Raw genomic sequence first — 18,051 nt, 5'->3', positions numbered from 1 at the left:
TTAGGCCTTGTGCTTGTTAAAGATCAGGGCAAACTGCACCTGTGTAATCAGTAGATGATAAATGATACAATTGTTAGATGTGATTAGATATAATTATTGTTTAAAGAACATGAGGAACAATGTTGGGGGGCTAAGGGGGGATCAGGAGAAATTCATGCTTGGGCAAAAACAATGCATACAATAGAACATTGTAAGTTTAATAATTAATATGTAAGTTGCATAACGATAGAGTATAAAATATGTTCAACTCAAAACCAAATCGGGTCAGATTTGGGTATGTGTACCCCTGACACCCAGAGCTCTTCAATAAAGCACCTTCATATAATCATTCGTGATTATGTGTGTTCCTGAACACTAACAGGATGGCAGAAAGACACCGGGGTGACGGAGAGACGGCAGCAGCCCCGAGCCATCTTGGCTTTTTTCACCCTTTGTCCTGCCCTTATACCTTGGAGGTATACACCAAAAAAAAAAAAAAAGGAACTTCACAGAAGACAGAAACAGTCCACCGGAAGAGCCATACTGTCCATAATCGTCCATAATGTTAATATAATCTTTCATAATGTTAATATCGTCCATAATACATCTTGTTGGGTGATGTAAGGTGTTTGTCCCAGCGTCTGGTCTTGGCTCCCACACCTCTGTAAGCCCTTTTCTTCCCCATGCCTCTGAGGCACTCCCAACCCAGCCTTCCTGCCAGGTACTCTCAAGTCTTCTTTTCTTAGGCAGGAGGCTCACCAGCTCTCAAGCCATCACGAGGTGTCCATGGAGCTGGGTCCTGCTGTTCTCTTGCTTCACTGGATGCCACGCAATCTCTCACCATATGTTGCAGTCAGCAACCTCAGGATCTCGTCCAGGGAAGCAGCAGGATTCTGGGGACCAGCATCAAACACCAACTGAGACAGGCTCCCGGTTCACAAAACCATTTATTCAGCATGGGAACAAAGTCAGGTCCAGAACAGAGAGCCCCGAACAGAGGCACAGCAGGGGTTTTTGAGGGACAGAACTCTCAAGGGTTTCCACCTTTGAGGGTGGAGTTCAGGGTCAGGGACCAGTAGAAGCACACCAAGAGAGAACCCCTCAGGGACTCAAACCCAATCAGAACACCTGGGCCACCCTTCTCAAGGGGTTTGGGGTGGGACAGTGTAACTCTTTGTCTCCCTGAGGCTGCTGCCACACCACTATAATATTTTTTCCCCTGATCTATCATGCTGAGCACCATGCAAGGCTGTAGAGAGGTCAAGACAACCTCTGTTTTTAAAACTCTGCCCTGCAGCTATTCCTTACGGTGCTGTCAGCAGGGAAGACATTTTTGTCTTCTAAAACCTTACTTCTGATACTTTTTCCCATCTGAAAACTATCTGGGCCAGGGGCAGCACCCAGGGACCTGCCCTGCCTGGGGGAACTTATACCTGGATCTTCTAACTAAGTATTAGAAACAAGGGCACACACTCTGTATTCCAGACTCCAACATTTTATTCTTATTCTTAATTTTCCATGTTTTAAATACTACTACGTCTTCATCTATTTCAGCTTCTACCTCTTCTTCCTAATATTCCTATTCTTATCCTTTATCATTTTTTGGTTTCTGGAGGGTCTTATGCAGGTTTTAGGGGTTTAGATCTGCCCCTGCCAGATTCTAGGGAGTCTGCGACTCCCTCTCTACCCCCTGTCCCCTCGGATCACCCGCCGCTCCCGCCTCCGCCTCCTCCGGGTGCATTATCTAACGCCGCAGCCACGGAGCCGTTCCCAGGGGCCTTATCAGATCTCGCGGAGGCTATAGCCCAAGGCAGGCGTGAAGCATGGGCGGCGCTGGCACGGCAGGGTCTGCAAGAGGGAGATACGGAATTGGCGGCGGCAGCTCAGGAGCAAATAGCCTCCCCACTTGCTTTCCCTGTGATATTTCACCCTTTGCAGGGGGGTGCGCCAGTGAGCTGAAGTTACGCAGCTCAATTGGAAACATTTGTCTCAATTACGATCAACAGTGGCACAATTTGGAGTCATGAGTGAGCCTGCGAAACAGATGATTGAGTATCTATTTAATTCAGCCGTCCTGCTGCCCGCTGACATGAGAGGCATGGCTCGTCTCATATATACCCCTCATCAGAGACTTATGTTTGAGACTCGATGGAGGGAGGAGGCAGCTGCAAGTGCTGCACTTCCTCGCCCCGCTGGTGATCCCCTCGCAGGGCTCACTGTAGATGAACTTATGGGCAATGGAGCCCATATTCGCTTAGAGCAACAGGCGGCCTTGGGGGGAGAGAAACTGAGAGAAGCTATGGCAGTTGCAAAAAGAGCTATGGATAAGATCAGGGCACCTGGGGGTATCCCCATGTATATGGGGATTAAGCAAGGCAGAGATGAAGCCCTTGGCTCCTTTGTGGACAAAATTATTGAAGCCCTGGCCAAGGCAGGTATAGCTGAGCATATGCAAGACGCGTTAGTTAAACAGTGTATATTACAGAATGGAAATGCTACAACTCGATCTTTAATAGCCACAGCACTAGGAAATTGGAATGTCCAAGATTTGTTAGATAAGGCTGCAGCCATGCCAAGCGGCACTCAGGTGTTTATGGTAGTAGCTCTGCAAAAAATAGGAGAAGGATTGCAGCACCAGGCACAGGCCTTTAAAGAACAAACTCTAGCAGCCCAGAGTCAGGTCTTAGCTGCCCTTGCACCCCTCCAAGCGGCGACACTGCAGCGGCGCCCCGGTGCAGGAGGAAGAATGAAATGCTTCAGATGCGGACGAACGGGACACATCCGCCGCGAATGCAATGTGTCGGGAGTCTGGTGTGGAAAATGTCAATCCAGCACTCATGACAACAATGCCTGCCGCCGGGGGCTGGGAAACTCGAGAGCCAGCGCGAAAACGGGCCGCGCGGAGACACAAGTAGCCCCTGCCTCCGACAGCCAAGCGGTCAACTTCTGCCAGCAACCTCCGGCAGCCTCGGATTGGACCTGGCAGCAGCAGTAGACACCACACTCTACAATAATGGTCCACATACTATTCCTACTGGTATCTATGGACCATTGATTGTTAATAGACAACCAACTGGAGGACTGATATTAGGCCGCTCCTCAGGTTCCATTTTAGGCCTTTCCATCGAGCCAGGGGTAGTTGATGCTGATACTGAAGGAGAACTCTTTATCATCGTTAGTACCCAGTTTCCCTCACTTACCATTCCTAAAGGACAAAGATTTGCGCAGTTTGTACCTCTACCACACTTGACCGCTGGTATACCACCTTGATCTACTGAGCCACGTCGGACAAAATGCCTTGGTTCCTCAGGGGACATTGCTCTGCCTGTTATTGACCTTGCCACGTGACCAAAGAAAGCGTGCCATCTCCATTATCAAGGGCAGACCGTTACCCTTGAAAAGGCCTTGCTAGATACCGGAGCAGATACTTGTATCATTGACACTGGTAAATATCCTAGAATGTGGCCTCTTTTATCAGCAAGCACTACAGTCTCCGGTATAGGAGGAGTCCGACTTGCTAAACGTTCCCCTTTGATCACCGCAAAAATCGAAGGAAAACAAGCAACGGCTATTTTTTCACTTACCCCGCTCCCACCGGAGGTTGACTGCATTATTGGAAGAGATGTTTTGTCGCAATTGGGATACGTACTCACAGACTCCCCTTTATCATGACAGCCATTGCTTGGACATTCCCTTTACCATTGACATGGATTTCCGATACACCTGTGGTAGTTAAGCAATGGCCCTTAAAAAGGGAAAATCTTGAACAAGCGCATCGCTTAGTGGCAGAACAATTGCAACTAAAACATCTCAAACCTTCCACAAGTCCCTGGAACACGCCTGTTTTTGTCATCAAGAAGAAGTCAGGCAATTATCGCCTCCTACAAGATCTGCGTGCGGTTAATCAGCAAATGGAGCCCATGGGGGCCTTGCAACCTGGCCTCCCCAACCCGGCCATACTACCTCAAGATTGGCTCATCCTTATTGTAGATTTGAAAGACTGTTTTTTCACAATACCATTACATCCCCAGGATACGAAAAGATTTGCATTCACTTTACCCTCCTTAAATAGAGGAGAACCAGACAAGCGATTCGAATGGACAACACTGCCCCAGGGCATGCGAAATTCGCCCACTTTGTGTCAGTTGTATGTTGATACAGCACTACAACCTGTTAGACGAGCGATGCCAGACACTATCATTTATCATTACATGGATGATATACTGTTTGCTCAGAAGTCTCCATTTACGACAGAGCAGGTACGTGCTGTTATAACTCTGCTGCAGAAATATGGTCTCAAAGTCTCCGAGGAAAAACTTCAGATGCAGCCACCGTGGAAATACCTAGGCTGGACTATTACCGAAAGGCAAGTAAGGCCGCAAAAGCTTACTATCCAAGATGTACCAACCACTCTTCACGAGGCGCAGAAGTTATTAGGTGATCTTCAATGGCTCAAACCGATCGTCGGCATTCCTAACACGTTATTAGATACCTTGCGACCATTGCTAAAGAGCACGGATCTTTGCGCCCCAGTAACATTAACGACATCCCAGCTCGCCGCCCTGCAAGACATATCGTGGTGTATCTCCACTGGATTCGTTAGCCGTTACGACCCAGCTCATCCAGTCAGCCTCACTATCTGGAATAGTAAAGATCACCTCATGGGAGCTATAACTCAGTTAAAGAAAACGGGGGAGACAAGGGTTTTGGAATGGCTTAGCTCTCAGTTGCAACAAAGAAAAACAATAACCCAAAAAATCAAACGGCTTGCGGCCTTAATCATTAAAGGCAGACTGCGCACGATTGAACTGAGTGGAAGAGAACCCGCAATTATTCAGTTACCCATGGAAAAAGCAACTCTTGACTGGTTTCTCCTTAATTCAGCAGACCTTACGGAGGCGCTTTTGCAAGCTCCCAGTTGTGTCACCACAGGACTCTTAGCTCCCAAGGTTCTGCATTGGCTTGGAGAGTGGCAATGGATTACCAGACCATTAAGAGAAAATCAACCCATCCAAGATGCAGTTACAGTTTTCACAGATGCAGGAAAAGGCTCCAGGAAAGCTGCAGTTACTTGGAACAGAAGCGGCCAATGGTATCACCACATCATTCTAGCAACCTTGCGTGATAAATTACAAACCCTAGAACTTTTAGCTGTCATATGGGCTTTTCAGACATTTCAAGAGCCTTTTAATGTAGTTTCTGATTCTATGTATGTCGTCGGAGTGGCATCAAGAATTGAAGATGCAAGTGTTAAGGAAGTCACCAACCTTCGATTGGCTGCACTGTTTATGCAATTGCAACGAACTTTACAAGCCCGAAAGTATCCTTATTCTATCATCCACGTTCGTAGCCATAAATGGGAAGAAGGTCTTGGAGAAGGGAATGCCAGAGCCGATAGATTAGTAATGGTGCAGCAGCAAAACATTCTTCCACGCACCATAGCAGCAAAAGAAAGTCATAACATTTTCCATCAAAATGCAAAAGGACTGGCCCGTGAGTTCCAGTTACCACTCAGCGAAGCACGAGCCATTGTGAAGACTTGCCCTGTTTGCAGTCACCATAATCAAGGAATGGGACTTAACATGGGAGTCAATCCAAAGAGATTGCTGCCCAATGAACTGTGGCAGATGGACGTTACTCATGTACCATCATTCGGCAAGCTAAAATATGTTCATGTTACTGTTGACACCTATAGTCATTATATTTGGGCTACGGCTCAGTCCGGAGAGCAAGCTAAGCATGTTGAGAAACATCTAAATAGTTGTATTGCTATAATGGGCATTCCCAGAAACATAAAGACAGATAATGGATCAGCATATTGTAGTCAGAGATTTAGAAAGCTGATGGACTTTTGGAGTATCAAACACACCAAAGGCATTCCACATGTCTCTACAGGGCAAGCAGTCGTAGAAAGGGCCAATGGAACCTTGAAGCGCTATTTAGAAAAATACACAGACATCAAAAGCCCCGCGGAGAGACTGCTAAGAAGTCTGTTTGTTTTAAACCATTTATGTCTGTTTGGGGATAGAGACGTGCCCCCCGTTACTGTACACTTTCAAAGAGATCCATTGCCCTCGCTCCCTATATTTGTCAAATATAGGGACCCCAAGACTGGCATCTGGCAGAATCCCGCTCAAGTCCTTTATTGGGGAGGGGCTATGTGTGTGTTTCCACCCCTACAGGTCCACAGTGGATACCCGGAAGGTGGACGCGTGCTGCTATACCTGATGAGCCGCCTGGTGAGCAGCCCAGACAGGCGAAGGTCGCTCCGACTTCAGAAGGCCATCTCACCTCTCCTACTACGAATTGAGGAAAGATTCGGCACCCGGATTCTTTTTGAGTCGGAACGCGAAATAGAGGACTTTGTGCTCCCAGCTTTGAACAATCATTATTTACGCCATCTCCATAGATACTGTTTAAACTGCTGTTCTGTTGAACACGTTGCCTGGGTAAAATTGAGGTGTGGCGGGTGTGATCAAACATTTTGGTTGTCACAGAGTGCGCTTGGACGAGGGTATTGGTGCCTTGTTTGCTCTTTTGAGTGGCAAAGGGCTTCCCCTCAGAGAGCATTAGTTGATTTAGTGGGAGAACCATTTGGCACCGCAGTTCAAAGAATTGAGAACAGGGAAGATCTACATCTCAGGGAGTTAGTTTGGGAAGTGAGGCACACAGTAGATCGTATCATCGCAGATAGTAATTCCGTAATACTTGATACTGTCTGTGGAAAAGATGTCCGAATTCCGAGAAATTGGCAAGTGCCTCCAGATCGCTGGGAACATACCTGCCGTCGTTTCGCTCGACGTTCCGGGCCCCATCAAAACTGCCGCTGATCAAATGAGGCAATCCCTTAAACAACAGAACATTATGATATGGCTTATACTCGTGCTTGTGATGCTACCGTTGACCAGTTGTGTTTATGTACCAGCACAACCCAAAGAAAATGTTTGGGTTACGCTAGCTAACAAAACTGGTCAAGAAGCAATATGTTTAGCTCTTAGCTCTACAGGCAACCCCTTTTCCACCTGCCTTGTAGGCCTTCTGTTAGATAATTGGCCTTGTCCATCAGCAGCATACCTTTGTAACTCTACTAATCCCCAGAGCTATGTAGATCAGTGGGATCAAATTATGCCCCATTTTCCTTCACTAGCTATTGAGCCGCAAGAGCTTGAGATTTTAGGATCCATATTAGCAGATGCTTGTTTGAAGTTTAATTGGACGAGTGCTTTTCAAGGAGTGGGATACAATAGATCTTTACCCATAAGTGTTAACTCATCTCTGTCGATCTATAGAAATGACTCAGTATGGTGTAACTATACTGCAGTGAACATCTCCAAATCCTCTAACACGCCTATTAGGCTGCCAAGCGGTGTGTTCCTAATATGTGGAGATCGAGCTTGGGCAGGAATCCCCTCACGAATGGAAGGTGGACCATGCACACTAGGCCGATTGACTCTCTTAACACCTAACACATCAATGATCCTTCACCGATACCAAAAGCACAGAGAGAAAAGGTTTGTCCACGCCTTTGCCAAAGATTGTGATGATAAAGCAGACTTTTGGAGCCCAGTGCAAACAGTTTTTGGGTCCCTTGTCCCTGGCATTGGGACCTCACAAGCCTTGAGTACAGTGAGGAAAATGGGATGTTAGCTTGCTAGACAAACTAACGCCACATCGCAGGCTTTGTCCGACCTTTTGCTAGATGTAAATTCAATCAGGCACGCTACGCTTCAGAATAGAGCTGCTATTGATTTTTTGTTATTAGCACAAGGACATGGTTGTGATGAATTTGAAGGGATGTGCTGTATGAATTTATCAGATCATTCTGTTTCCATACATGCACAAATCAGAAAGTTACAAGAGTTAACTACACACTTGAGGGTAGAAGAAGGATGGGGAATAGACGGATGGTTACAGTCCCTAGGCATTACTGGGTGGTTGAAAAATCTGGTGCAAATGGGGTTAGTTATTCTCCTTGCAATCCTAGCCATCATGATTATCTTACCCTGTTTAATGCAATGTTTGCAACGAATGGTAATGTCGATGTTTGAAAAACACCAAGTAGCAATGATGGCCTTAAAAGAGAACGGGGGAAGTGTAGAGAGTTTGTCTGAAGAATGGCTAAGACAAAAAGGACATAATATGGTCCAATTAGTTAAAGTATAAGGCCTCAAGGACAGAACGCCCTTAAGGACAAACTGAAACAACTATCAGGATGTGAAACTGACAAGTATGTGGATCTGCAGTAGAAAGATAGGGAACTAGTAACTTCAAGGCTAACGAAGAACAATGTGCGTCAATGTTAGTGGACCAATCATGAGCTTAGCTTTTGCAATATGTATGAACTGATTATGAGCATTATATATTGTATATTGTAAACTCCAATAAACTGAGACTTGCTGATCATGAAAGAATGAGGCTTGTCTTCCGCGGCTCCGGTAAATCCCGACATCCCGTCCCTGCTCAGAGGGGATCCTCAGTACAGCCCTGAAGATCTGCACATAGGAGAAAACAGTGAACACAAAACAACACAATGATAAACTGCCAGTAACCACAAGAAGCCCAAGTTCCCTGAGGTAGGATTTGGAGCAGGAGAGCTTGAGGATGTGTGGGATTTCACAGAAGAACTGGTACAGGGCATTGCCATGGCACAGGGGCAGGGAAAATGTATTGGCCGTGTGCAGCAGTGAATAGAGAAAGCCACTGGCCCAGGCAGCTGCTGCCATGTGGGCACAAGCTCTGCTGCCCAGGAGGGTCCCGTAGTGCAGGGGTTTGCAGAAGGACACGTAGCAGTCATAGCACATGATGGTCAGCAGGGAAAACTCTGCTGTAGCACAGAAAAAAAAAAAAAAGAGCTATGCAGCACATCCTGTGTAGGAGATGTCTCTGGTGTCCCAGAGGGAATTGTGCATGGCTTTGGGCACAGTGGTGCAGATGGAGCCCAGGTCAGTGAGGGCCAGGTTGAGCAGGAAGAAGAACATGGGGCTGTGCAGGTGGTGGCTGCAGGCTACGGCGCTGATGATGAGGCCGTTGCCCAGGAGGGCAGCCAGGGAGATGCCCAGGAAGAGGCAGAAGTGCAGGAGCTGCAGCTGCCGCGTGTCTGCCAATGCTAGCAGGAGGAAGTGGCTGATGGAGCTGCTGTTGGACATTTGCTGTGGCTGGACATGGGAACCTGTTCATGAAGAAAAAGAGCAGTGACAAATCAGGAGAGACTGGGACTCACCCACCTTTGTTCCTGCTCTGTGAAAACTTCACCCAGGTCCCTGCCTGACCTCCAGCTGTGCTGTCTGATTGTGCCAGGAGCAGCCAGGTCTGTGCCTGGGGGCTCTCGAGGAGCCATCTCTGCCCTGCTGCCCTGGGTTTGTTGCCATGAAGGAGAGGGACAAGACTGGAAAATCGGGATTTTTTTGTCAGAGGATTCACTCCTAATGCAGAAAGGTTTGCTACCATCTGCACACACATTTCTAAAATATGGCAGGAGTTGGTTTTAGGAATTGTCCCCCTACCCACAAATCATTCCTGGTTCTCTGAGGTAAGAAATCCCCAGCATTTCTTCTGCACTCAGAATTTCCCACTGAGAGATGTGAGAGGCAAAGGATTCCCTGTGGCTTAGGGAAGGTGAGGGCCTGGATGGGCTTATTCCCAACTGCCCTGGGTTTGCACCTTTGGCTGGAATCAGAGCACAATCACACTCCTGTGTCACCCTGGGATAAACCAGACCCTGCCCAGAGCAGAGGGATCCCTGAATGTCTCACCCTCTCTAAAGGTCTCTGGGGGAGGTCTCAGCACCCCCCTCTGCCAAGGACACTCACAGCTCCCTTGGCAAAGCCAACAGCATTTCCTCAGCTGTGGCATCTCTGCCCTTCCCTGTGGGAAATTCAGGGAACTCTGAGAGGTTCTGGCACAGATTTGCAGCCAGGAGGGCAGCTCAGAGCTTGGAAGGACACAGCAAGGAGATCCCCAGGTGTGCCCATGATGGGATCTCAGGGAGGAGACTCAGCTCATTCCCCTTTCCCATGGACTGCTTTGCCCACAGCCCCACAGGTCACAGGGAAGCTGGGACACCCCATTCCCATGGACACACCTGCCTGGCAGCAATCCCAAGGGCAGGGCCTGACTCAGCTGCTGCAGATGCCAGAGCCTCCCTGAGAGCCCCAGATACCAATGACAATATCAGAGCAGTGCATTTAGGCTGTTTAGGAGGATCACAGCAGAGAGACTGAGCACCCAAACTTACAATTTTGTCATCTCTGTAAATGTTCAAATATTACTTTGATAATCCTGGTGTGTCCCCTTCAACTCAGAATGTTCTGTGATTCTGGGAATACAATTCCTCTTCTGCTTCTCTCATCCCCCTGTCGTCTATAATCAAAAGAGGAAAAAAACAAAAACCTTTTGCAACAGTGTTAGAACAGTAAAGTAAAAAACAGACCTTTATTGGAAGCTTCCGGGTGTCCCAGTAGGTATGGGGCACACCCGCACCTTTATTTCAACAATTTATTAATGTTGATTAATTAAGATATTTAACAGAAACATTCAATAGGAGATTCAGCTGCCCCAGTTACACACCCCTGAGTCAACCCATTGGAGTAGGTCCAAGGGTTTCTTTGCCCCCCTTTTTGTTATGACTGCTCACATTCTGGTTAGAAAACAAAATGCTCTCCTTGTAGCTCCTCTTTCTGATGATAAGACTATACAGTATTTCTGAAATGTATATAGAAGGTCATATAATTGTTCTAAATTCTAAGAGAAAGGTTAGGAAATATACTAGAGTTAATTGAGGATAATAGTTATATAAGTACATAGTTTAATAGAGTTAATTAAGGATTATAATTTTATTACTATATAATAATAGTTTACAGATCTAAAAATGTATGAAAAGTTTATAAAAAGCAAAAATCTTTTTGCCACTATCCCAGCTTTCCCACCCTGCTTAAAGCAAGAAATTGAACACAGTCTCAGGAAAGCTCCTGATCTTTACAGCAATTCCAGTCTCACCCACTTTTGGAAAGTGTCCTCCGGAGCTGTGCCCAGGCAGGACTGGAGCTGGGAGCAGCCCTGCCCCACACAGCCCTTCTCAGCAGCAGCACCTGCCCTGCTCAGGGTGGCTCCTTCCCCCCACAGCTTCTCCCCAGCGCTGGGAGCAGCTCCCCGGGCCGGCTGAGAGCTGTCCCTGGCAGGCAGCAGAGTCCCTGCCCCAGCACAGCGCCCTGGGCTGCAGGACCCTGCTCTGCAGGACAGCCCTGGGCACCCCTGGCTGCTCTGCACAAGGGACAGGCAGAGAATGTACTCACAGAGTCTGTAGGCACTGGGATGTTCCAGCTTGAGGAGATGCCTCCAGGAACTGCAGCTGCATTGTCCTGCAGCCAGAGGCTTCCTGTGTCAAGGGCTGGCAGTGATTCTGCCCCAGGCACTTCTCAGCACCTTCCCAGCCCTGACTGATTGAAGCTCTCTGTGCCTCTGGGCTGTGCCCAGGGTGGCTGCAGGCAGTGCCCCAGCCCTGCTGGGCTGGCAGAAGAGCTGCTCAGCAAGAGAAATGTGCTTTTGAAGCTCTTCTTGGTTTCCAGGAGCTGCCTCTGTGCCAGGAGCCCAGCCCAGCTCAGCAGCACAGACACAGCAGCAGGACTTTAATGAGCCTCTTGGGGCTTTGTGCTGAGGCCCTGAACATCAGTCCCTGAGAGGGAGGGGAAGAAAGCTCTCAAGAACTCCAAGTCAGAATGGAACTCCAAAGTTTCTTTTCCTTTTAATGGGTCCCAATGAGGGACGTGACTGAGAAAGTGTCCCCAGGCCCCAGGCAGAGCAGAGAACTGGAGGCACTGATGACAGCTGGGGACAAAGAGAAGCCAAGGCTTGGTGCCCTGGGCCACAGCAACCAATGCTGTGCCACCAAGGGCTGTGAGGAGACACCTTGTCCTGAGGCCCTGGGGCCTCCTGGCACAGCCCCAGCAAGGCTGGCCACTGTCACCCCCTTGGCCTGCCCTCAGCATCCCCCCTAGCCCACATGCCAGTGGCCTCAGGGATCTGCTGGAAGGAGTCCCTGGGGAGCCTTGCTCAGGAATGGCCCTGGGGGGCTCCTTCATGCTCCCAGGGACTGCAGCTTTTCCAAAGCACTTTGGCTTTTGCCTTGGAGTCTCTGAGAGGTTTTTGTGCAATCCTGGCCTCCAGTTCTCTCCTCCAAGGAGTTCATGAGGAGCCTGTGTTGAGTATGGACCTCAGTGGCACCCATTAATGCCTGGAGACACTTTGGGTGTTTCCTCTGACTCTGACACCTGGAAAGGTTTGTGCAAGCTCCTCTCAGGCCCTGAGGTTCCAGGGCTCAGCTCCAAATGCATCACGGGGCTCATTAGGATCAAGCAAATCCTGTTTGTAGGCATGATGGCTGTGCCTTCATTTCCCTCTGGTTTGGTGCAGTTCTTAGGAAAGTTTCCTACAATAATTATGGAGAAATAGTTCAAAGAGCTTCTAAGAAATATGTATTCCTGTTTAAAAGGATATATTTTATTCCTGTTCTCTTTAGAGCAGAGATGATTGCAGCATTCAGTGATGGATATTGATCCAGGGTCTCTCCTAAGGAGGTGTGGCCAGGACAGAGAAGCTCTGCCTTGAGGTCTGACCCAGTGTGGACAACCTTGCTCCACATTCCCCAGCCCCATCCTGTCTCTCCTCACTCTCCTGGGACCTGCTTTGCTCACAGAACTGGCTGTACTCAGGCAAAGAGGGGTTTTCCTTCTTTTATTTTGTCAATCTAAAACTGCTGAGTTTCCCCATGGAAAACAGACACCCTCCTCAAGTGTGTGCCAAGCCCAAGGTGCCATCAGGGAGGTTCCCCTTCCCCAAGGCAGAGCCACACAAGGAATGTTTCAGACACACAGGGAGTTCTACAAGAAACACAACCCCAGAGTTGGCTGAAGGCAGAATTAGAGCAGCTGCTGAAGGACAGACAAGCTTTGAACTCCTTGCAGCTGAAAGCACCAAGTGGGTTGTTGGGAGGTGTGTGAGTGAGGCAAGAGTGAGGGGAGGGAAATGCAGAGAGCCCTGGAAGTGTTTCTGTGCAGACAGGCTGCTGCAAGGGAAGCGTTGGACTTCTCTGGACTTCTCACCTCCCCAGTGACCTCACAGAGCCCCCTGAGGTGTCACACAGTCACCTGGGATATCACAGCCCACTCAGTGGTGTCACACAACCTGCCCCAGGATGTCACATCACCTTTCTGTGATGTCACATCTCTTCCTATATGCCACAAAACCACCTCATGATGTCACACAGCGTTCTGTGATGTCACACAGCAACATTTGATGTCATAGTTTACTCTGTGATGTCACAATTGGCACTGTGATGTCATACAACCTGTCCTGAGATGTCACATGGCTCTTCTATGATGTCACTGCCCACTCTAGGATTTCATATCACAACCATGTGGTGTCACAGTCTGCTCAGTGATGTCACAACACTGTCTGTGATATTGTACATCTAACCTCTGGTGTCACAGTCCTCTCTGTGACATCACAACCCACTAAGTAATATCACTCAGCTCACACTGCGATGTCATACAGCCACACTGCGATGTCACGCCCTGATTTCTGATGTCACACAGTCCCCTCTATGATGCTGTAGCTGCTCAGTGACGTCACACAACAAACTCTGGGATGTCACAGCCCCATCTGTGACCTCACACAACCCACTCGGAGCTGTCACACAGCCCCTTTCTGACATCACAGCTGCTCTGGGGCTCCAGGACACAGCCACAGAGGTGCCGCTGTGACACAGCCCCCTCTGGCACATCCCACAGCCCCTGCCAGTGCTGAGCCCCTGGCAGCTCTGTCTGGGCCTGCTCGTGTCCCTGAGCTGCCCTGGCAGGGCCCCAGCCCTGCTGGGCTGTGCTCAGGAGCTGCTCCTGGCCAGAGCTGTCTCTCTGCAGCGCTGCCCTTGCCAGGAGCTGCCTCTGGGCCAGGAGCCCGGCCCAGCTCAGCAGCACAGACACAGCACCAGCACTTTCATCACCTGCTCAGGCCTTTGGGGCTCTTTGCATCACACTCAGTCCCTCAGAGTGTGCTCCAGAAACTTCTCAAGAGCTCCAAGTCAGATGGAAACACTGAAGTTTCTTGTAGTTGAAATGAGAGACACGAGTGAGAAAGCGTCCCCAGGTTCCAGGCAGAGCAGAAGACTGGAGGCCCTGATGGCAGCTGGGGACAAGCAAGGGAAAGGTGTCTGTGGTGCTGAGCAAAGCTGGATGTGTTTCAGGAATGCCAAGGGCCAAGGGCTGAGCCCCAGCCCCTGGCAAGGCAGATGCTGTCCCTCCCTCATTGCTCAGGGCTCTTCCCGGGCCACTGGCATGTGGGGATGTGCAATGCCAAGGGCAGCACCATGGGGCGGCCCCTGCCAGGCTGCTGTGCAGGGACAAGGAAGCAATGAGGCCCCAGGGCTGCCAGGGTCACTTGTCCCCTGCTGGCCTCAGGCCCAGGGCCAGCAGCCATGGCCAAAGGGCTGCACAAGTTGCCTCTGGCAGGGCCATGCAGCTCCACAGCCCAGAGCCTTCAGCCTCTACCTGTTGCTTATGCAATGAGGCCTCTGAAACCCATCCTGGGAGATATTTGGGTCCTCTCCATGGTCTGTAAAGATGGAAACACTGGTCAAAGTTATTTTCTACCAAATCTTGCATTGACAAGGATCAATATAATTAAGCTGAAGAAGAATGGATTTGGATTTGTTAGAAGGAGGAAATATTTTACAATCAGAGTGGCACAAAACTGCAACTCCTTTTCCAGACATGTCGATGCCCCATCCCAGGAATGCTCCAAGAGCAGGAGCTCTGTGCAACCTGACACAGTGAAAGCCTCTCCCCTCCCCAAGGATGGAATTGCTGTTGTGTGGGTTCTCTCATGTGCTGGGTGCCCTCACAACCCTCCTGGCCAGAATGTCTGCTGAGGGCCAGCCAGGCTGCTGCAGTGGCACTGACCTCAGAGCCATCACCACTGCAGCCATGTCCCCTGGGCCTGGCTCTCCCCTTTCCTCTGTCCCTGCCTTGTCTCTGCTGGCATGAAGATTTGTTTCATTATTATCTTGTCCCCAAGGTGCTGGGGCCAATTGCTTCCCAGTCAGGCTCCTGGAGCAGCAGTGGCTTTTCAGAGCCCAGCCAGAAATGAGCCCTGAAGCAGCAGCTCTGCAGTGCTGGCCACCAGGCCGGGGTGCCAAGGGAGCCTTCTGGCCATGCCCTGGAAGCAGCTGCTGCTGCCAAGGTGCCTTTGGTGCCTCAGGCTGTCCCTGGCACAGCTCCCAGCACGGCACTCTGCACTTGTGCCCGAGCCCTTCCCTGGGTTGGGGCTGGCCTGGGGCTTTTCCTGCAGCGGGATCTGCCCTGGCCATGGCACAGGAAAGACAGTTCCTTCTGGAGCAGGAGGCTGTGCCTGGAATGAGCTCAAACAGCTTCAGCAAGGCCCTGTTTACTTCAAAATTGCTTCCTAGTGCACTGTAGTCTAATAATTGTTATAGCTCCTATACTGTGGAGTAAATAACACTTTTTCTTTATTTACTCTGTGGTGTAAATGAATCTATCTAATCATGTCCAGAATCAGTCACAGTTGTATTTATATAAATATATCTGATATTCCATTGTTAATCCTGTGGGACAAACTGGATTACAGTTCAGTTCCACCTGTCCAATATTTACACATAAACCTCTGACAAACTCGGTCTGGGATTGAATCCAGATGCTCATGGAGACCCCATGCCCGGGATGGTTGCCATGGACACCAGCTCTGGCCTGAAGCCAGAGTCCTGGAGCTGGCAGCCTTCCCTGGGGAGCCTGTTCAGTGCCCCAGCAACCTCGGGGGAAAAACCTTTTCCTCACATCCAGCCTAAACCTGCCCGTCTCAGCTCCAGCCGCTCCCTCCACTCCTGTCCCTGGGCACCAGAGGGAAGAGGTTCCCGCAGCCCCCAGCCAGGGACCTGCTGCCAAGGCTGCTGCCATGCAAACCAGGCCTGGCACCAGCTGGGATGCTCGGTTTCCACAGGCTGGGCTTCAGGAATGGGATTCCTCAATTCCCTGCTCCTGCTAAAACGGCGCCACCGCTCGCTTCCCTCCCGCCTCCCATGGAAAGCAGAAAAGGCAAAGATCTGGTGCTGGGATAAGAACAATTTATTGAGAACAGATACAAGATAAGGAACAAACTGGAATAGAAACAATTTGGATAACAGAAGGGATAACATAATCTATTCACAGGGAAAACTATAACGCAAATGACTGACTCTTCCTGGCCCCGTATTTCCTCCTGCCTGGAAAGGACACCCTTTTCCTCTGGTGAGAGAGAGGGAGTCCTTTTCCTGCCCCTGGCAATGACTTGAGATGCGATGGAATATAATGATAGGACCATGGCCAGACTCTCATGTTCTTCAATCCCACATCATGTCATTACCTTGGGCAGGAAAAGGTACAGGTGTCTTCCCAGCATGGATCACAGGGAACATGGATCACCAACCTCTTCCCAACGTCAGTCTTCCAAGGGGGGATGAAGCTGGAGCTGTGGAGAAAGCTCTTCCTGCACTTGGACCACTCGCAGGGCTTCCCTTCCTGGTGCTTCCGTTGGTGTCTGGTCAAGTTAGAGCTCCGGGTGAAGCTCTTCCCACACTGTGCACACTCGTAGGGCCTCTCCCCAGTGTGGATGCGCCGATGGGTGATGAGGGTGGAGTTGTGCTTGAAGCCCTCCCCACAGTCGGGGCAGCGGAAGGGCCTCTCATCCGTGTGAATCCGCTGGAGCAGGAGGAGATTAGAGCTGGTCTGAAACCTCTTCCCACACTCGGGACACTCGTAGGGCCTCTCCCCAGTGTAGATGCGCTGGTGGATGATGAGTCGGGAGCTGCAGCTGAAGCCCTTCCCACATTCCCCACACTCGTAGGCCCATTCCCCAGTGTGGATCATCTGGTGGCAGATCAGGCTGTTGCTGTGCCTGAAGCTCTTCCCACACTCCAAGCACTTGTAGGGCTTCTCCCTATCCTGAAGCTGCTCATGGACCACCAGCTCAGAGCCCCGGCTGGATCTCCGGCTGCCGTCCTGGCACAGGGTGGGTCTTTCCTCCTCAGAGCACCCTGGGATGGGTTTGTAGCCCCTCCTGCGGGATCTCTGGGGATTTTCCTCCCCATTGGATTCCTGCACCGTGGAGCTGCTCAAATCGGCCTCTTCCATGAGGTTCTGCCGTGGGGATTTGTCCTCCCTGGTCTCCATCCTCAGCTCCTTGTCTGGGGGAGGAAGGACAAGGAGAGGATGGGATTTGCCTCCGTGCCAGAGGGAAGGGGAAGGAGATCCCCCCAGTGCGTCCCCGGCAGGACGGCATCAGCAGCGGGGTTGTCCTGCATCCGGGGGCCAGGCTGGGCTGGGAGATGGAGCAGGAGAGAGGGGGAAAGGGGCACTGACTTCCTCCTCACCTGCCTGGGTGTCCTGGGGCATCTTCCTCTTCCTCACAGCCTCCTTCTCCATCTGGCCAAGGTTTGGGATTCGGAACTCCTGGTTTGAGAGAAAACAAGGAATGAGCACAATGAGTTTGAAAGTCCCTCTTAACAAGCCCATCTCTAGAAGTCACCTGGGCATTGGAGGTGTCTTGGTTTGAAAGGAGTTTGCTAAGGAAGGCAGAAATCTCCACTGAAATGAATAAAAATGTAAGCATCCCATCCCCTCTGAATTATTATAATCTTGATATCAAAGTGCTCGCAGGTAACGATATGGGAAAAGGAAAATAAGTTCTTTACTAAAGAAGGAAAATGAAAATGCAGCAGTACAATAAAAAAAATAAAAACAACAACAAAAAAACAACCCACCAACAGAGTCTGAACCTTACACCCCGTTGGTCAGGGTGTTGCTAGCAGTCTGATTAAATGGTGGCTGCAGTCCTCCTGGAGTGACAGATGTGGTTTTGTTGAAGCAATGATCCTGTAGAACATTGTAGCTTACCTCGGATGTTCCGGTGCTGTAGAAGTGTCTGGTTTCTCCCCTGGGAATCCAGTGGAGAAAGACTGCCTGTGGTGTTCCGATTCCCAGATTATATCCAGTCAGGAATGCGTGGCTCCTCCCCCTGGGTGGAGCATCT

At 49.9% G+C, this 18,051-nt stretch overlaps 3 protein-coding genes and 1 pseudogene across 3 annotated transcripts in view; 2 read left to right on the top strand and 2 right to left on the bottom strand.

Annotated features, from left to right (window-relative positions):
• The window catches only part of LOC102111241 (uncharacterized), a 194,726-nt gene extending 177,273 nt beyond the window's left edge, over positions 1-17,453 (bottom strand). The window contains exons 1-2 of the mRNA XM_088063870.1: positions 17,393-17,453; positions 16,450-17,206 (exon numbers count right to left, since the gene is read on the bottom strand). Coding sequence (XP_087919996.1) covers positions 16,450-17,206; positions 17,393-17,444 — 809 coding nt within the window. The 5' untranslated portion in view covers positions 17,445-17,453. The remainder of the gene's footprint in view (positions 1-16,449; positions 17,207-17,392) is intronic.
• Positions 1,221-2,974, top strand: LOC148182872 (endogenous retrovirus group K member 6 Gag polyprotein-like; annotated as a pseudogene).
• LOC148182871 (uncharacterized) lies at positions 5,279-8,252 on the top strand. The gene is given in 1 exon segment (XM_088063831.1): positions 5,279-8,252. A coding segment is annotated over 1 exon segment (1,434 nt). The 5' UTR covers positions 5,279-6,708; the 3' UTR covers positions 8,143-8,252.
• Positions 8,247-8,795, bottom strand: LOC102111186 (olfactory receptor 14J1-like). Its single transcript, XM_088064227.1, has 2 exons — positions 8,427-8,795; positions 8,247-8,252 (listed from the first exon to the last, which is right to left on the bottom strand). The coding sequence occupies exons 1-2, from the start codon at positions 8,778-8,780 to the stop codon at positions 8,247-8,249; spliced, it is 360 nt and encodes a 119-aa protein (XP_087920353.1). The 5' UTR covers positions 8,781-8,795.
• Positions 17,454-18,051: the final 598 nt, after the last annotated feature.

This window comes from Pseudopodoces humilis, chromosome 18 (assembly GCF_049639895.1).
Source record: "Pseudopodoces humilis isolate 2021_Gansu_Grassland_sample_001 chromosome 18, ASM4963989v1, whole genome shotgun sequence".
Lineage (NCBI taxonomy): Eukaryota > Metazoa > Chordata > Aves > Passeriformes > Paridae > Pseudopodoces > Pseudopodoces humilis.
The sequence above is the reverse complement of the archived record's forward strand: the minus strand, read 5'-3'. Positions and strand labels throughout refer to the sequence as shown.

Bases quoted from the DNA above. Each gene is read 5' to 3' on its own strand.
- LOC102111186 (XM_088064227.1), bottom strand. From the start codon at position 8,780: ATGTGCTATGACTGCTACGTGTCCTTCTGCAAACCCCTGCACTACGGG.